We start from the raw sequence: 15,231 nt of genomic DNA, 5'->3' as shown, positions 1-15,231 counted from the left end.
TTACTCTATAATAAAACTATATTACACTAATATCTGGGCAGGTTTAAATCCAGGCCCCACTTCAGCACACGCAATAATTCAGATCAGTACGAGGTTTGCGAGAGCATCTATTGAGCAAGGTGAAGGAATTAAATTACTTTCTATAAATATAGGTGACCTCCACACGCCTTGCTGCAAGTCACATTAGATTTTTATCAGAAATTTTTAGCTCTCTGGGATGCATCATCATTTCCATAATGGAAACTGGAAGCTCCCAAGAACAGCTACACTCCCGTTGGGAATTTCAGAGGGGAACTAAAAACCAAACTCAACTCCCAACTGCAACCCAGAAGGCCGCAAAAAGAAAGAAGCATCAGAGCAATGGCCAGGCTGAGCTACCTTGAGGATGTCCTGGCTGTTCTCGATGCCCTCCTCGTGCCACGTGTCCAGGATGCCCTCCACGCAGGCGTAGCCCATGCCGTCGTCCAGGCTGGAGAAGACGCGGAAGCCGGTGGTGCCGCTCATGGCCGGCGCGGTCGTGCGCCGCCCGCTCTCGTCAAAGGACTGCGGGAGAGGGCACAGCATGCACAGCGTCCCCAGCAGCATTAAGGGTTAAGGTCCTCTTTTCCCTCGCAGCCATGCAAGTAGTGGTGGGAGCACTGCTGCTGACCGTGACAGAGCCACCAGGCACTTTGGATTTAAGATAAATCCAAGGAGGAGCCATTTCAGAGCTGTCCTGACACCAGTCAGGTGTTTTCCCCTGCTCAGCTACAAGCATGGGATATTTTGGTTTTTAAAGCATCGCCTGCAGCAGCAGGCCCACACAGGAGCATCCTTCCCACCTGCACGCCAGCTGCAGCGGTCCCCGACAGCCCAGCTTTCCTTTGAGAAAAAAGCTAATGCTGGCAGAGAGGCTGCTTTTATGGGCTAAGGTGCATAAATCCAGAGCAGATGGGTGACCTCGAGTGCCAGCAGATGCTCAGCAGCACTTGGGAAGGAGGCTGGCCGCACTCCGAAGCATTTGGACCTATTTCAGTGTCTATTAACCAGCAGACTGGCTTGCATTCATCAAGGAGCTGCAAGAGCGATGCTTTGTAATGCTAGCATGATGCGACAGAATTGAGACAGGACTGAAAAAAAAAATCTGTTGGAAAACTTGGGTTGTCACCCATTACTTAAAGCTTATTCAGTCCAGCACATCTCTGAGCTCTCGGCCTCACAAGAGCCACGGGCTGCTCTGCTCAGCACTTCCACGTGCTGGTCCCAGAAAGCTCCTCACCTGCATGGAGAGGTGTCTCTTGAGCTGCCTGTACGGGGTGGAGGCCGAGGGTGTGAGCGACCTGCCGTTCCCAAACAGGCTGTAGAAGAAGTCTTCCACGCTCATGGTGCCGTCCTGCTCCAGGTTGTGGAACACCTCCTCGAGCACCTGGAAGCAGCCGGGGGGAAAAAGGCACATCTGGGGCAGCCGAATAGCAGCCACCGCCGCAGCCTAGTGATTAGGGTTGGCAAGGCTCGGCTCTCTAGGTCTTTATGAAGGAAGAAACGCAGTAAAGCAAATCTCTTTTCAGTGGTGGCCACTGATAGGACTAGAGGAAATGGCCGGAAACTGAAACATCAAAAATTCCATAGGAACTTAAGGAAAAAATTCTTAACAGTGAGGGTGACAGAGCACTGGAACAGGCTGCCCAGAGAGGTTGTGGAGTCTCCTTCTCTGGAGATCTTCAAAACCCGCTTGGATGCAGTCCTGTGCCACGTGCTCTAGGTGACCCTGCGTGTGCAGGGGGTTGGACTAGATGATCTCTAGAGGTCCCTTCCAACCCTAAGCATTCTATGATTCTATGATTCTAACTGGTGCAGAGACTGCAGCATCCCAGCACCAGGAGAGCAAGCAGCTGGAGACGATGCCAGCCGATTGCATCATCTGTTTATATAGAAAAATATAAAGAAAACTGCAGAGCCGCCTGCACTCCCCAGCCTTGCGTGTGCGGACACGCCAGCTCCCGGCTCCGGGAGCAGCTCTGGGAGCAGCTCTGCCCCAGAGGCAGCAGGAAATGCCCCGTTTCTCTGGGATCTCCAGCCCAGGTGGCCTCAGGAATTCAGCGCTTGTCAGTGCACGAAAAGCACTAAAAACACAGCGGTTTGTGCAGCGACTGAACCAAACACGACATCACCACTAGGTTACAGTAAATATGTTCAACTTCAAGGCTTTTTTTTTTTTTTTTAATTAAAGGAAGGAGCCAAGCCTACCAGGATTAGATCTATTAATCCCTTCCTGTCCCTTTGTCTTTAGTTTCCTTTTTTGTTGTTGTTATTCTTTAATTTTCAATCCCCCTTGTAACATACTGAAAATATTTTGCTGCAAGTGCTGAAAAAAGATAACCCCCTCAGAAACAAACTTTAGGAAAAAAAGAACATTTAAAAATATTATTCTAATATTATTCTAATATTATTCTAAGATGCAATTCCTACAAAACTGAATCTTAAATTGACAAGAGAACATTCTGTTAAAAATTTACCCGCAGACTCTTTCTGGATCATAGAAATAGCCCTGAGGCCTTTACAAACAAAGCCAAAGCAACTGCCTGTGAATATTTTAATAGATACCTGCTTCCTACAGCATTCCTGGGATCAAGGAGACACGCTGAGAATCTGATGCATTTTTAAGCAGCAGTTGGCTCAGCAGAGGACACTCGCCCAGTACGGGGCCAGGAAGTCACCAGGAAGGCCGGTGACTGCCTTTATCCAAGCAGGATTGCCCATTTGATGGTTGAAAGCCAATAAAGTCTTTGGAAAGCCACAAATCTGCTCTCCAAAGAGTGGAAATCCTGCTAATCAGCACTTGCTTTTTAGGCTTATGGGCAACAGCACGATGCATTTCACCGGGTGCATAAAATGCAGGACGATGCAGGGATGCCCGCGGGGTTTGGGCAGCCCCGGGCGCCCTCCCGGCAGCGGCGCTCACCTCCCCGTCCACGTTTTGCAGGCCGTACTGCTCGCAGATGGAGAGGAGCTTCTCCCTGTGCAGGCGGCCGCGGCGGGCGACGCCGAGGCGCTCGCAGACCTCCTGCAGCTTCTCCTCCACCCAGTCGGGCGCGGGCAGCGCCGCGCTCGGCGAGGCCGCCGGGTCGTCCGGGTTCCAGAAGCGCAGCTGCCCTGGAACAGCAGCACCCGGGATCATCGGGAATTAGCAAAGCAAAAGTGTAGGGGGAACTTGGTGCTTATGTGGTCGTGGTCCCCAGAAACCTTGTGCACCAGGGCATGTGCACCGGGCACCAGTGTCTAGAAGTACCTCAAGGGAGGCAGTGAGGAGGATGGGGCCGGCCTCTTTTCACTGGTGGCCACCGACAGAACTAGAGGTAATGGCCACAAACTGAAGCACCAAAAGTTCCACAGGAACTTAAGGAAAAATTTCTTCCCAGTGAGGGTGCCAGAGCCCTGGAACAGGCTGCCCAGAGAGGTTGTGGAGTCTCCTTCTCTGGAGATCTTCAAACCCGCTTGGACGCAGTCCTGTGCCACGTGCTCTAGGTGACCCTGCGTGTGCAGGGGGTTGGACTAGATGACCTCTAGACGTTCCTTCCAACCTTGAGCATTCTATGATTCTATGTTGTCCAGAGGTGGGGAGTCTCCATCCTTGGAGATAGTCCAGCCCCTTGGACACAGTCTTGGGTAAGCTGCGCTGGGTGACCCTGCTTGAGCAGGGGCTGGACTGGGCCATCTCCAGAGGTCCTGTCTCTGATGTTTGCCTTAACCCATGTGGCATGGAGCACAGCTTGTAATTTTAGGGTAGAAGGCACAGATGGAGAACGGCATCTCAGCCGCATGCTCCATCACCCGCCCAGGTGCCTCCAGGCCAAGCTTGGACAAGGCTGCAGTTGACCCACAGCCCCAAGGCGCTTGAGACATCTGGAAGGCTGGCATCTGTCAAGGGCAGGATAGGGCAAACCATGTGCCAGCATGGAGCAGCTTTCAAGCAGGTCTCAGGCCCCTGAGTGAGGAGATTTAGGGTCTCTCCCTGGAACAACCCCTGTGTGAACCCTCCTGGAGCTGAGGGAGGAAACTAGGGATCAAATTGTGATGACATCTAGTGACTGTTGTGTCCTTCTACAGCTGGCCACCCTGCATTGCCCATCCTGGCTGCAGTGGAAGCTTGGGACCATCCATAGCCACCCCTCACACCATCCTTAACCAGGGACCCTCCTTATTCCAACTGGGCAGATGGAGGAAACAGGTCCTTGCTCTTACCCTCGGCCTCATATTCCTCGCTGTCCCGCGTCTTCCAGTGCTGAGGAGAAAACAGAGGATCCCCACGTTATCCTGCGGCATTGCCCATATGGAAGAGCCCACGATGGACATCAGCCGAGCTCCTGGGCTCCTGCTGCCTTTCACCCAGGTCTCCATGGGTGTTTTGGGGATGTTTGTGGCTCATGCAGCATTCCAGCCCCAGGGATCACAGCAGAGCCCTAAAACCTCGTGCGTGATGGAGATGCAGGTGGCCAGGAGACCGGTGGTAACAGGGGAAGGGGGTCGCTGCTTTTAAACCATCCAAGTGAGCCAGGGTGGCAAGAACGCCCGCGCGCCGCCGTGTCGAGGACACGGGCTCGTCCCCGCGGAGGGCGGCCGGGGTCCGAACGCAGCCGCCGCTGCCTGGTCCCCTTTCAGCAGCGCGGGCAGATGCTGCTCCGCGCTCGCGGCGCCGCTCCGCGTCACCGGCGGATTTCAGCTCAAAGTCACCCAGGACATAAAGGGGCTCTAAATCATCACATAAAAGTTCAGCGCGCCTCATTCAGCTTACTGCTAAAAGCCATTAATCTGCCCCGTTGCCATGGGAACTGGATTAGGTCATGCTAAGGTTTTTCTTTTTAAAGCTCTGCTCTTGGCTTCTGTTTCATCATATCCCGGCTGGCGGAACAGCAGCTCGGTGCCCGCGCATGCCCGCTGCTTCCCGCAGGGACCGCGGCCAGGGAAGCGCGTGCCCAGCACGGATGTGGGCACAGACCCCGTTGGACCCAGCAGCTTCTTCAGACAGGTTGTTTAGCCCTGGGCAAAGCCCAGATCACATCAAGCCCTGTGCGGAGTGACACGCTTGGGCCCAAGCGAGCGCCATCCCTGCGCTTCTGCAAGTGGCACCGCCACAGTGCCAGCGTGCCCCAGTTTCCCAATAAGCCATCGGAGAGGCTAAAGACACCCAAGCAGCAGGTCCCCCCCAAGTCCCACGTGCAGGAGCAAATCAGCCCGCGTGCTCGGAGCGTGTCCCAGGTTGTATCCCCTGCAACAGCTCACTCTGCTCCAGGAGAAGGGGATTCAGGGCAGGAGAGGCTGCGGTGTGTCCTGCTGTGTCCCCTTGCCCCTCCACCACGGGAGGGGGTCACACGCGGCCCGGCCGCGCACGGGGCCGCGCGTGCGGCGGGGGCACCGGTGTCACGCGCCGCATTGTGGCTCCAGCTGCACGGGGGTCACGGACACAGGGATTTCGGGAATGCATTATCCGGCTGGGCGGGTGGCCGCCCGCGCGGCAGATGGCCGGGCCTTTCAATGCGCCCCGCGCCGAGGCCGGGGGAGCATCTGCGGCCCGCGCCGCTCGCCGGGGCCTCTGCCCATAATAACTTAGCAGCCTCTCCCTCCCTGCCATCTGCTCCAGTGCGACGGACCTTTGTTCCCCACCAGAATATATGGCTAATTAAAATGGTGATCAGGAGCGCACCCCGGGTCTATTGAAGTAGACACATGGCGAGGTGATCTCTCGCACCCGTGTTTATGGCCCCGATTCTTTCCCCCCACCTCTGGCACACTTGCTGGGGGACTGGCATGCTCATCCAGCTGGGACACAGCTCCTGGGAAAGCAACAGAGCCCTGCAGCACAAGGAGGCACCGTTCCCGGAGCCCTTGTATCCGGCACAGGACATCTCCCACGGCTGGAAATCTGTGCAAATCAGTGCAAATCAGCGCAGCCGCTTTGGGTCAGGCCCTGCTTGCTCCCTGGCTCTGCAAGGCGAGACGGCAGCGGGAGCCTCTCCAGCACGCCCGGGCCCTTCTGCTTGGCACGGGTTGAAAGCGACACCAATTAAGCGGGTGTCCCCGTTCCCAGGGCCTGGCAGGGCTCCCCGAGCCAGGGCAGAGCCGGCGACACGGGACGAGGCTGGGAAAAGGCCGGCGGTTTGTTGGGGCTGGAGCCTCCGGCGCCGCTGGCGTTTCAGCCCAAACGGGACCTCGATGGGCACCAAGGGGCCGGCGCGGATGCCCTCGGACGGACCGGGTCGGCGCTCACCTCGTGGCCGCGGGTGACGCGCGGCGAGTCCTCGCGGGGCGGCTCGATGACGGCGCGCGGGGCCGGCGGCGGCTGCGGCGACTCGGGCAGCGAGCGGCGCCCGTAGCGCTTGCCGCCCTTGACGAACTTGGGCTGCGCCTGCGGGGAGGAACCTGCGAGGGGAGAGCAGAGCGTGAGCAGCAGGGACCAGAAATAACCTCGTGCATCGGGGCTGCTTCTAGAGGCTCATCGGGTGCCCGGAGCACGGGGGAAATTCCTCCGATGTCCAAATTAGCCGGGGATTCAATTAGGGAAAGGCTCTTTCACCGCTAGCTAACCGGGCTGTCAAAGCTCCCCCCAGGACCTGATCATCAGTATCATCATCTGCTGCTCTGAGACAGCATCAGGAGCAACATCTCTTTAAAATTTTATTTGCAAAGGTGCAAAAAAATCAATGCAAACAGCCAGCGCTAACAAGGAGCAGGGAAGCCGGGGTCTGCAACCCCTCGGCTCTTCCCAGCTCGTATTCCTCGGGATGCAAAAGGAGGCTTCAAGCTTGTCAGAAAGGGGAAGAAAAAGAAACCGCCTGCAACTTAGCTATGCAATGAATTATAAAACACACAGGCCTGGCAGGGCTTTGATTGTGCAGCCTGCGTTGCTCCCGTGCACGGTGGCTCCAGGGACCGAGCCCAGCACCCCTGTTTGAACAGGGCCCCTTTGACAAGCTCTGCCGCGGCCGGAACTCAGTTGGACAAGGAGGGATAGGGATAGGGAACAAAAATCCCGCCGAGGCAGCCTGATTAAGAGGCAGCCCCAGAACAAAAGCCAACCTTATCGCTCCTATTAAAGCTGCCTGGTGGTGAGCAATCTGCAGCGAGCAGCTCCCTCTGAAATGCTAATATTTGTGGCTCCCCCCCAACACATATTTATTCTCCTTTGCACAAGAGGGTTGCAGGGAAGTTTACATCTTTCCATAGAGAAGAAATATCTCTTCCCAAACACAAGGATGTTCCTCTGCTGCCAGGATTTCAGGGAAAAATAAGTAGGAACTTTGCAATAATGGAATTATTGCTAAAGTGTTCCTGGATTTCCATATGCTCACACATTCCCAAGCTAATTTAACCTCATGTAAGCATGTGTAAGCACTGCAGAGCTGCAAAAATCACAGTGCACGTGGAAACACAGGTGCCTTTATACCATGCTGTAGTGCCTTTTGCCTGCCAAAAGGAAGGGCTTCTTTGCTGCTTTTGTTTCCAAGTGCTCCGAGGTTGGCAAGCGCTGGCACCTCTGCCTTGCTCTGCATACGCAGCCCTGGCACCAAGTGCTTGCTGCAAGGTAGAGCCTTCTGCAGCCCCGACCTGCTCTGGATGGGGAACCCGGTCTCCCATCACCATCCGAGTGGGAAGGATGGTTGAAAACTGCTAAAACACCCCAGGTTTTCAGCGGTGCGCGGGGAAACAGGAGGGATGCAGGGGCATGCAGAGCGGCCCCCGGTTCACACTCTGCACACTTGAGCTATTGCAGCGCTAGCCAGGAACCAAAGAGGGAGGGAGGGATGGGAATAAAGCAGGGAAAGAGAAAATAGGTCGAACCCTCCCTGCTTTGCTCAGCCCCTGGCAAGCCACAGGCTCAGCAAGGCGGTGCTGGAGCCGGCGCCTAATTAGGCAGCAGGGTCTGGTCTCCTCTTTCCACCTTAAACATTAAACACGCGCTTAAACATTTGCCCTCGATTCGCTGCCTTTTTGCACTGGGTCAGTCATTCCCAAGACCCACGAAGCTGGGGATGGTTCTGATCCTCCCTGTCACAGGGGACCGAGCATCCAAGCCCAGCATTTCAGCAGTGCTCAGAGACCTCAGATACACCCTGGGAGCCAACAGCAGCATTAAGGCAGAACGTGATTTTTTCCACACTGTTTGCAAATTAGATTTTCATTTAATTTGCCCCATTTTGAGCTCTTAATTTCGTCCCCTCCCCCTAGACCCGGGGCTGGCTGCTTCCGCAGCCGCTGACAGTTTGACACCGGCGACACAAAGCAGCTTGTTCCCCAAATCTCCAGTTTGATCTAAATGAAAGGCAAAAACAGCTCCTGCGTTGAGCAACCTGTCAAAACACATTAAAAATAAATGCCCGGTGGGCCCGAGCCTCCCCACCTGCAGCACCAAAACCACGCGGGAGCATCAGCCCATCAGGGAGCTCACCCCAAGCTCAGCCCTTCTGCAAGGATTTAGTTATATTTAATAAAGCTGGAGCTCCTCAGCAGGAAGAGACACCCTGGAGCGCGACACATGGATTAGCTCCGGCATGCCGGGCTGCCTTCCCTCCCGGCGCGCTCCGAGGGGCTCAGCAAAATCCCGGCCAAGGTGCCCGCTCGCTCCGGCCGGCACGCACAGAGCAACACGAGGAGCTTGGAAAATAAGAGCGAAAATGGGAAATCCATCGTTTGCATCTCGGGGGTGCCGGGGGCTGTGCAGTCTGGCTTGGGGGACACTGTGTTTGCTGCCCATGAGCCCCGGTGTGGGGATGGGGCCAGGAAGAGGACGGCACGAGCCGCCCTGTCCCTCGCTAAGCCCCTCCGGGGGGACAGGCAGGATTAGGGATTTACATACAGGTGCGACGGCAGCTCCAGCTGGAGCCCTCCCCGCCACCGAGGCCGGAGCGGCTCCTTCGGAGCTAGGAGAGAGTCTCGAAAAAACCCCAAATTAAATAAATAAAAGGCAAGCGGGAACAAAGGGAGGAGCGGGCAGGGCTGGCGACTCGCGGCAGGCGCCAGACCGAGCGTCTCCAGGGAGACACGGGCACCTCGGAGAAGCTTCCCGCGGGATTGAGGTCACCCTGCCCGCGGCAGACGAGGCGGCAGGGAGGGCGCAAGGGCTTCTCCCCCCGCCGCCTTCCGCATTTCCATCATTTCCATCCCCGGCAGCTGCCGCGCTCGGCACAGCTGCCGCCAGCCGGGGGCTTTTCCTGCATCCCGACAGCTCCTTCCCAAACACCACGGGTACGGAGCAGTCGGGCAAGGGGCTCCTGCAGCTTCTTGAAAGACTTTTGCAAAAGCCAGCAAGTTTCTAGCTAAAGCAGCCCCAGCACGGACCTGCTCCTGCTGCCCCTGGAAAGGGGAGAGGGGCCTCGAGCCAAAAACCCGGCCGAGGAGGAGAGCAAAGCCTGGGACACATGAGCAGGAAGGAGCCAGGAGGCCAAGGAGCTCGTGGTGGCCTTGGGGAACAAGTAGCTGGAGCTGCTGCGGTGGCACCGGGGCTGCATCGCGCTGGCGTCATCCTCCTGCTCCAAGGACACACAGGGAGCAAGGACACATGAGCCCTGTCCCCAGCTGTGACGGCAGCGCTGGAGCACCTGGAGCATCCCTGGTTTCCACGAGCAGCCAGGAGACTCCAGCCCACCCAGGACGCACCTGCAGCATCCCAAACCACGCGAGGCGCCTACACAGGACACGCAAATCCCAAACCCTGGCTAATGTTGCAGCGAAGCACAACCCTCCCCTGCGTCCCCCTCCAAACGACTCAGCAGGTCTTGAGCTTTCCAGCAAGCTGCTCCAGGAAGCCTACGCGCTGCGGTACCTCCTGTCCACCCCACGGCCTTCCAAGGCAGCACAGGGCTCTCCAGGCATCTCCATCACGGAGACGGGATGTAAAGATTTACCAGCTCAGAAGATGCAATCGCACAAGGCTCCAGCACCAGCCACAACCCCCACTATGGCCAAGCATCTGCTCACCCAGAGCAAGAGAAACACCCATTTGGTGCCCAAGAAGCATTTGCTCCTCTACGTTCCTGCATAAAACCCACCCAAGGCCTTTTCTCCAAACGAAACTTATGATTGCTACCTGGTTCTTGGAAGGGCTCTTCGTTTGACAGGGTCCTGGAGAGGATGAGGATAAGGGCTTCTTTGAACTGGGCAAAGTGGACCTGGGGAAAAAGCCAAGAAAGGAGGAGATGAGCTGGCGCATGAAACACCGGGCAGATATCCCAACACCAAGACAGTCTGCAGAGCACATAACTCCCTGGAGCAGCAGTGGCACCCTGAGCAGAGATGCCATGTGCACCAGGGACCTCAGTGAGGGACACAGATGTGTCTCGGCTCACCCAGCTTGTGAGGCTGGAGAAGACACTGGAGCAATGTCCTGGCATGGCCAGCACTTGCTTGGGTGCTTGGGAAAAGAGTCATCATCACAGAGTGACCCAAAGGCACCGTTTCCTCCCAAGGAGGATGATGGAGCCGCAATAGCCCCGGAGCATCCCGGGGAACATCTCCGTGGCTCCAGCACAAGTCCCTGTCCCCTATGCACTGGCCCCAGCTCCAAGGGAAGACATTGGCCACACTGGTGGAGGCCACCTGAGCTGTCCCAGTGTGTGGCATGTCCAGATGAGCTGAGGGCTCCCCATGCCTCTGTTAGGAGCGAAACACGAGGACCTGCAGGAGATGCACATTGTGAAACTGCCCTCACGAAGCTTCAGGAGCCGGTGGGAAGCAGCTCCCTCTCCGGCACGGTGCAGACCTGCCTCCAGGCCAGCGCCGGGCTGGAAACACCAGGTTTGGAGTGTGGCTGCAGGAAAAGCGACACGAGTGACCCAAACGCAGACAGCCCCGCGGGCCTCGGCTGGCCGAGCTTCCCAGAGAGCCTCTTCCAGCGCAGCCGCGCCAGCCATGCCGAGCTCGCGCACCGGGAAAATCCCCGGACAGCTGGGGAAGCCATCCGACCCGGCGGATCCGGCTCCCCAATTTCCCCTGCAGCTAAATGCGTCTTCAGAGAATTTTTAGCATCAAAGAGAGCTGGAAAGGGGCTCAGCAAAGCTGCTGCCTGCTTTCGTGATGGCTGCTGCCCCTTTCAGGACCCTCTCCCTGTGCTAGGACCATGTTAGCCCTAGAAAACAAGTGTGCAAGTGCCAAGAGACCCCTGCCCACACTGCTCACTCTGACCTTGCTTTGAGCACCAATAAAGCCACCCCGGAGTCTTATGGTCACACACAGCATCCCTGGAACAGCACCCATAGGGCTCCTTCAGGGCAAGCTGGACCAGTTCTGGGGTGCCAAACCCCCTGGGGACACCAGGGTCACCCCCATTGCCACCTTGTCCATGTGCCACCGCCGCAGCTGCTCGTGAGCAGCAGTTGCCTCCCGGCGCCCAGACACCAAGGCAGCGTCTGCAGCCAGCGGCTATTTGCAGAGCCCGTGGAAGCGGCCCGGCTGCTGGAATCCCGGGAATTACCATTCCCAGTGTCGCCTCCGGGCGGAATCGCGTGCGGAGGAGGTATGCAGGGCCAGGCCAGCCCCGCTGCAGGGCAGGCAGCAGGATTTAGATAAGCACGCTGAATTAAAGATAGCACGTGCCAGCTGGTCGCCCAGCACCACGCGAGGCCATCACGGAGCCACAGCTGCAAGAACCACCCCCAAATGCAAGATGGGGAGGTCCTGGGCAAGGTGGCCCTGCTGGGGCAGGGGGCCTGGACCCTCCTGTGGCCAGCTCAGGCTTCCTGCAACGCCTTGCCAGGATGGGATGCTGCGATGGGACCTCATCTTTGGGATGCTCCGGCAGGAGCTTTTGGGGGGTCACTTGGGTATTTATGGGTTCAGCTTCACCTTCCACCTGCTCCACAGCAGCCTCGAGGGTGGTCACATCTTCAGCAGTGGTCACCAGCTGTGGCACCTGGCTTCTCTTGGGACTGCTTTTCCTTATACCTTCTTGGTCCCATATCAAAGAGCAAGGAAGAGGGCACTTGCTCAGCAAGGCGATCGCTCTGCTCTATGAAAGCTGCAGCTCCACAAGGAACTTGAGACAAGACGGCTGCCTCAGCCACCTTCAGCACAGCAGCCTCTGCTCTTGTGTCCTATTTGAGCTGTTATTGTCACTTTAATTGTTATTGTGTCTCAGGGGCCGTGCTGGAGAATGGAGTTTGGAGGCCCTAGTTGCAGCTCGAAGGCAGCCCACGGACCGACGGCCCACGCAGACCAGACAGTCGAGCCCCAGAGATCCAGCCATGCTTGTCCCCGCTTGTCACCACAGGCCATCACAGACCCTGGCGGCTTCCCCAGCCTGCAGGCAGCTCCGGTTACAGCTCCAAGGGCCAGGGAGCCGAGTGGGTCAGAGCCGCATCCCAAGGCAGCCCCGGCTCTCCATGATGGGGATGCAAGGCTGCATTGAACCTCTGCAGGATCTCCTGCACGGAGGCTTTGCCCCACTCCCCCCCCAAAAAAAAGATCCAAAAATGGGTGCATGTGGGGGAAAAATTTACATGAAGCAGGAAGTTAAGCAATAGCAAAAGTGAAACCAAGCCTTCATTCACAGGAAAAGTTACCCAAGTTCTCCACACACAAGGGCAGATCCTCAGCCTGCTTCTATATTGAGAGCTTGGGGTAAAGCGTGGGAGAAACCCATGGTGTGGTCTGCGGAAGGGCATCACCAAGGGATTTAAAGCCCCTGCACACAGATACCAGCTACCAGGGATAGATCCACTGCACCATGGGTGACTCCTGGGGCCAGCGCATCCCCTGCCCAGGGCAGGGTGCCCACCCAGCAAACCCGTGCCCACATCCCCATCCTTACCCTGCCTAGGAGATTGCCCTGCAGCAGCGTCTGCTGCAGCACCGGGGCCACCTCCTCGAGGTGCAGCACGTGGCAGAGGTCGGCGAGCTCCTCCTGGCCCAGCGAGCCGGTGCCGGTGCTGTCGAAGCTGTCGAAGAGCTCCTTGAGGCGCGCTTCATACTGGTCCTGCTCCGCTTCGTCCATCCCATAGCCTGCCGCGCTCGCCTGCGGGGAGAGAGGCGGCTCCTGAGGCTGCTCCGCCAGGAAAGCGCCCGCGGGAGCATCGCCGGTCCCGGGGGCTTTGGGCAACGCTCAGGCTGCATCGGCAAGGAGGAAAACAGCCTCGCAGCTCGGCAGCGACGCGGAGCCCGCGGGGATGAGCTCAGCGCCACGGGGAGTCTCCGTGTCTCTTATCCAGCCGGGAGCAACTGGCTCCACAGCATCCGTCGCTAACCCGGGTAACGCTGGCAGCGGAGGGGTGAGATCTCCCCTGTGCTGTGCAATGGGCTCGGCGGTGCCTGCGCTCCGGCATCCCTTGCAGGAGGCCACCCCCGGAGTGTCCCCTCCCGCCTGGAGCGAGGCGGTCACAAAGTGGCCTTTGTGCATGGGGCTGCCCAAGGCACCCGCGCTCCTGGGCCAGGCCCCATCTCCTTGTCCCCGCACCCGTCCCCTTCCCTACGCTTCCCATGCGCCAACGCTGCCAGATTAACCTCAGCGGGCGCTCAGCAGCAGGATTTAGTTGGAAAACGCTGCCCCAAGAGCACAGCCAGATAATTAGGTCTGGGAGTCCCAGGGGAAGCCCCTGTTGCAGCGGACACGCTGTGTCCTTGGTGCCGCGGTGCCCGTTTGCACCACATAGCAACTCCAGCCCCAGCTGCTTTTCACTCTCTGCCCACAGGTGACAAGGACCGGGGAGCTCCCAAGCCTGGCATTTGGGGTGAGGATTGGCCAGGCAGGACACAGAGGGGCTGCAGGGAGAGAAGGGCCTCCTGCCACCACTGCAGGCCTCAGAATAGCTCAGGAGCCCATGGATAACAGAAACATGCCCTGCGCAACAGCCCTTGCTTCACACAGAGGTATCCAACAAGCTCAGCATCACCCCAAAACCACCTGCAAATGGCTCCAAGGAAAACTGGCTCAGGGAAACTCTCCAGAGTTATAAACCCCCTGCAGTCCCTCCATGCCAGGCTACCTGTCCTCCCTAGGAAGGGGCTGTGGAGGCCAAGCCCTCACTCGCATGACAAGAAAAGGAGCTTTTCACTAGCATTTCTTTGCCTCCTTTTTGCCTGGCCTCCCAGGAGGCCGGCAAGTCCTTGCAGCTAAATTTAACTCCAAGAGCACAGGCTGAAGTGGCAGCCACAGCTCAGGCCTGGCCTCAACAGCAGCCTCCAAGGTCCCCAAGGACACAGATCACCTGCTCTGTGAGCAGCATGACCAAGCAAAGCCAGCGCAGGCTGCATGGCACTTTCTTGTGCCAAAACGCAAAACGCAAGCAGTGCACGGGCTGCTTTTTGGTGGGATGAGCTTTCCAGCAAGGCTTGCAGGAGAGAGGGAGGCTCTGCCCGCATCCCGCCCAGCACAGCGACGCTGCTCCCAAAACATCTCTGGAGCCCTGCACCGAAACACAAAGCTAATGCCAGGGGGGCCTCACCTGCCTCGTTAGCTCCTCTCCTTAACGAGCTGCCTCATTTGTCCCGGCTGCGTCTGCTTGCTCCAGCCCCTGGGAATTTCCGCACTAAGCCCCACATTAAAGCTTTTCCTCTCAGCCCTGGCCTGGCCCCCATAATGCAGACAGGCCGGGAGGCTGATCCGGAGCACAAGGTGTCTGGGGGGCTGCAAGGAGCCCTGAAAGGCCGAGCCCCCCCAAACCAGCCCCTTGGTGCTTGCATCGCAATGGAGCCTGCAAGGAGGGGGTCCAGGGGTCCCTGCACTAACAGGAGTCGCAGGGAGCAGCGCCGGAGGTTCCGCATCCGTGTCCACATCGCGACCCACTTTCCCCATGCCCCGAGGGCCGCCCCGGCTGCCACCGCGGGGGCGATGAGGCACAGGCGGAACCGGGACGCGGCAGCCGGAGTTTCCCTCCCTCCACCTCCGCGTTTGGGGGAACTCGGGGCGTTTTAAGCACCTCTCGTAAGAGAAAGGCCCCAGGGAGAGAGGCAGGGGGCCGCGGATAAGGCGCTATTTTTACCAGGAAGCTGCGATCAGCCCCGGGAGGACGGAGCGGCTGCACGGGAGGCACCAGCCCGCGGCGCTGCCGGGGACACGGCGGGCTCGGGGAGCGCCCCCCGGCTCCAGCGCAGCCGCCTGCACCCCCGGGCCCCACACAGCCCCCCCAGGGCACCCCAAAACCCCCTTCCTCCAGCCCACCCCAGCGCACCCCGCTAACCCGCACCCCCGCAAACGCGGGGCCCGGGGCCGCTCCCCGCCGCGGGGCCCGGTAACCCCGCCGCCCCCTCCATCCCCGCGGTGCTCGG

General features: G+C 58.3%; 1 protein-coding gene across 1 annotated transcript in view; it reads right to left on the bottom strand.

The window, feature by feature from the left end:
* Positions 1 to 12,961, bottom strand: part of NIN (ninein) — a 41,738-nt gene extending 28,777 nt beyond the window's left edge. Inside the window, exons 1-7 of the mRNA XM_088533765.1 lie at positions 12,779 to 12,961; positions 10,061 to 10,142; positions 6,245 to 6,396; positions 4,222 to 4,261; positions 2,942 to 3,132; positions 1,259 to 1,405; positions 379 to 543 (exon numbers count right to left, since the gene is read on the bottom strand). Of these exons, the coding sequence (XP_088389891.1) occupies positions 379 to 543; positions 1,259 to 1,405; positions 2,942 to 3,132; positions 4,222 to 4,261; positions 6,245 to 6,396; positions 10,061 to 10,142; positions 12,779 to 12,961 (960 nt within the window). The remainder of the gene's footprint in view (positions 1 to 378; positions 544 to 1,258; positions 1,406 to 2,941; positions 3,133 to 4,221; positions 4,262 to 6,244; positions 6,397 to 10,060; positions 10,143 to 12,778) is intronic.
* Between the last annotated feature and the right edge of the window lie 2,270 nt (positions 12,962 to 15,231).

The sequence above is a fragment of the Tinamus guttatus genome, unplaced genomic scaffold, assembly GCF_059628265.1.
Source record: "Tinamus guttatus ecotype Peru unplaced genomic scaffold, ASM5962826v1 Tinamus_guttatus_pri_ptg000522l, whole genome shotgun sequence".
Taxonomy (NCBI): domain Eukaryota; kingdom Metazoa; phylum Chordata; class Aves; order Tinamiformes; family Tinamidae; genus Tinamus; species Tinamus guttatus.
This window is presented reverse-complemented; position numbering and strand designations above follow the sequence as displayed.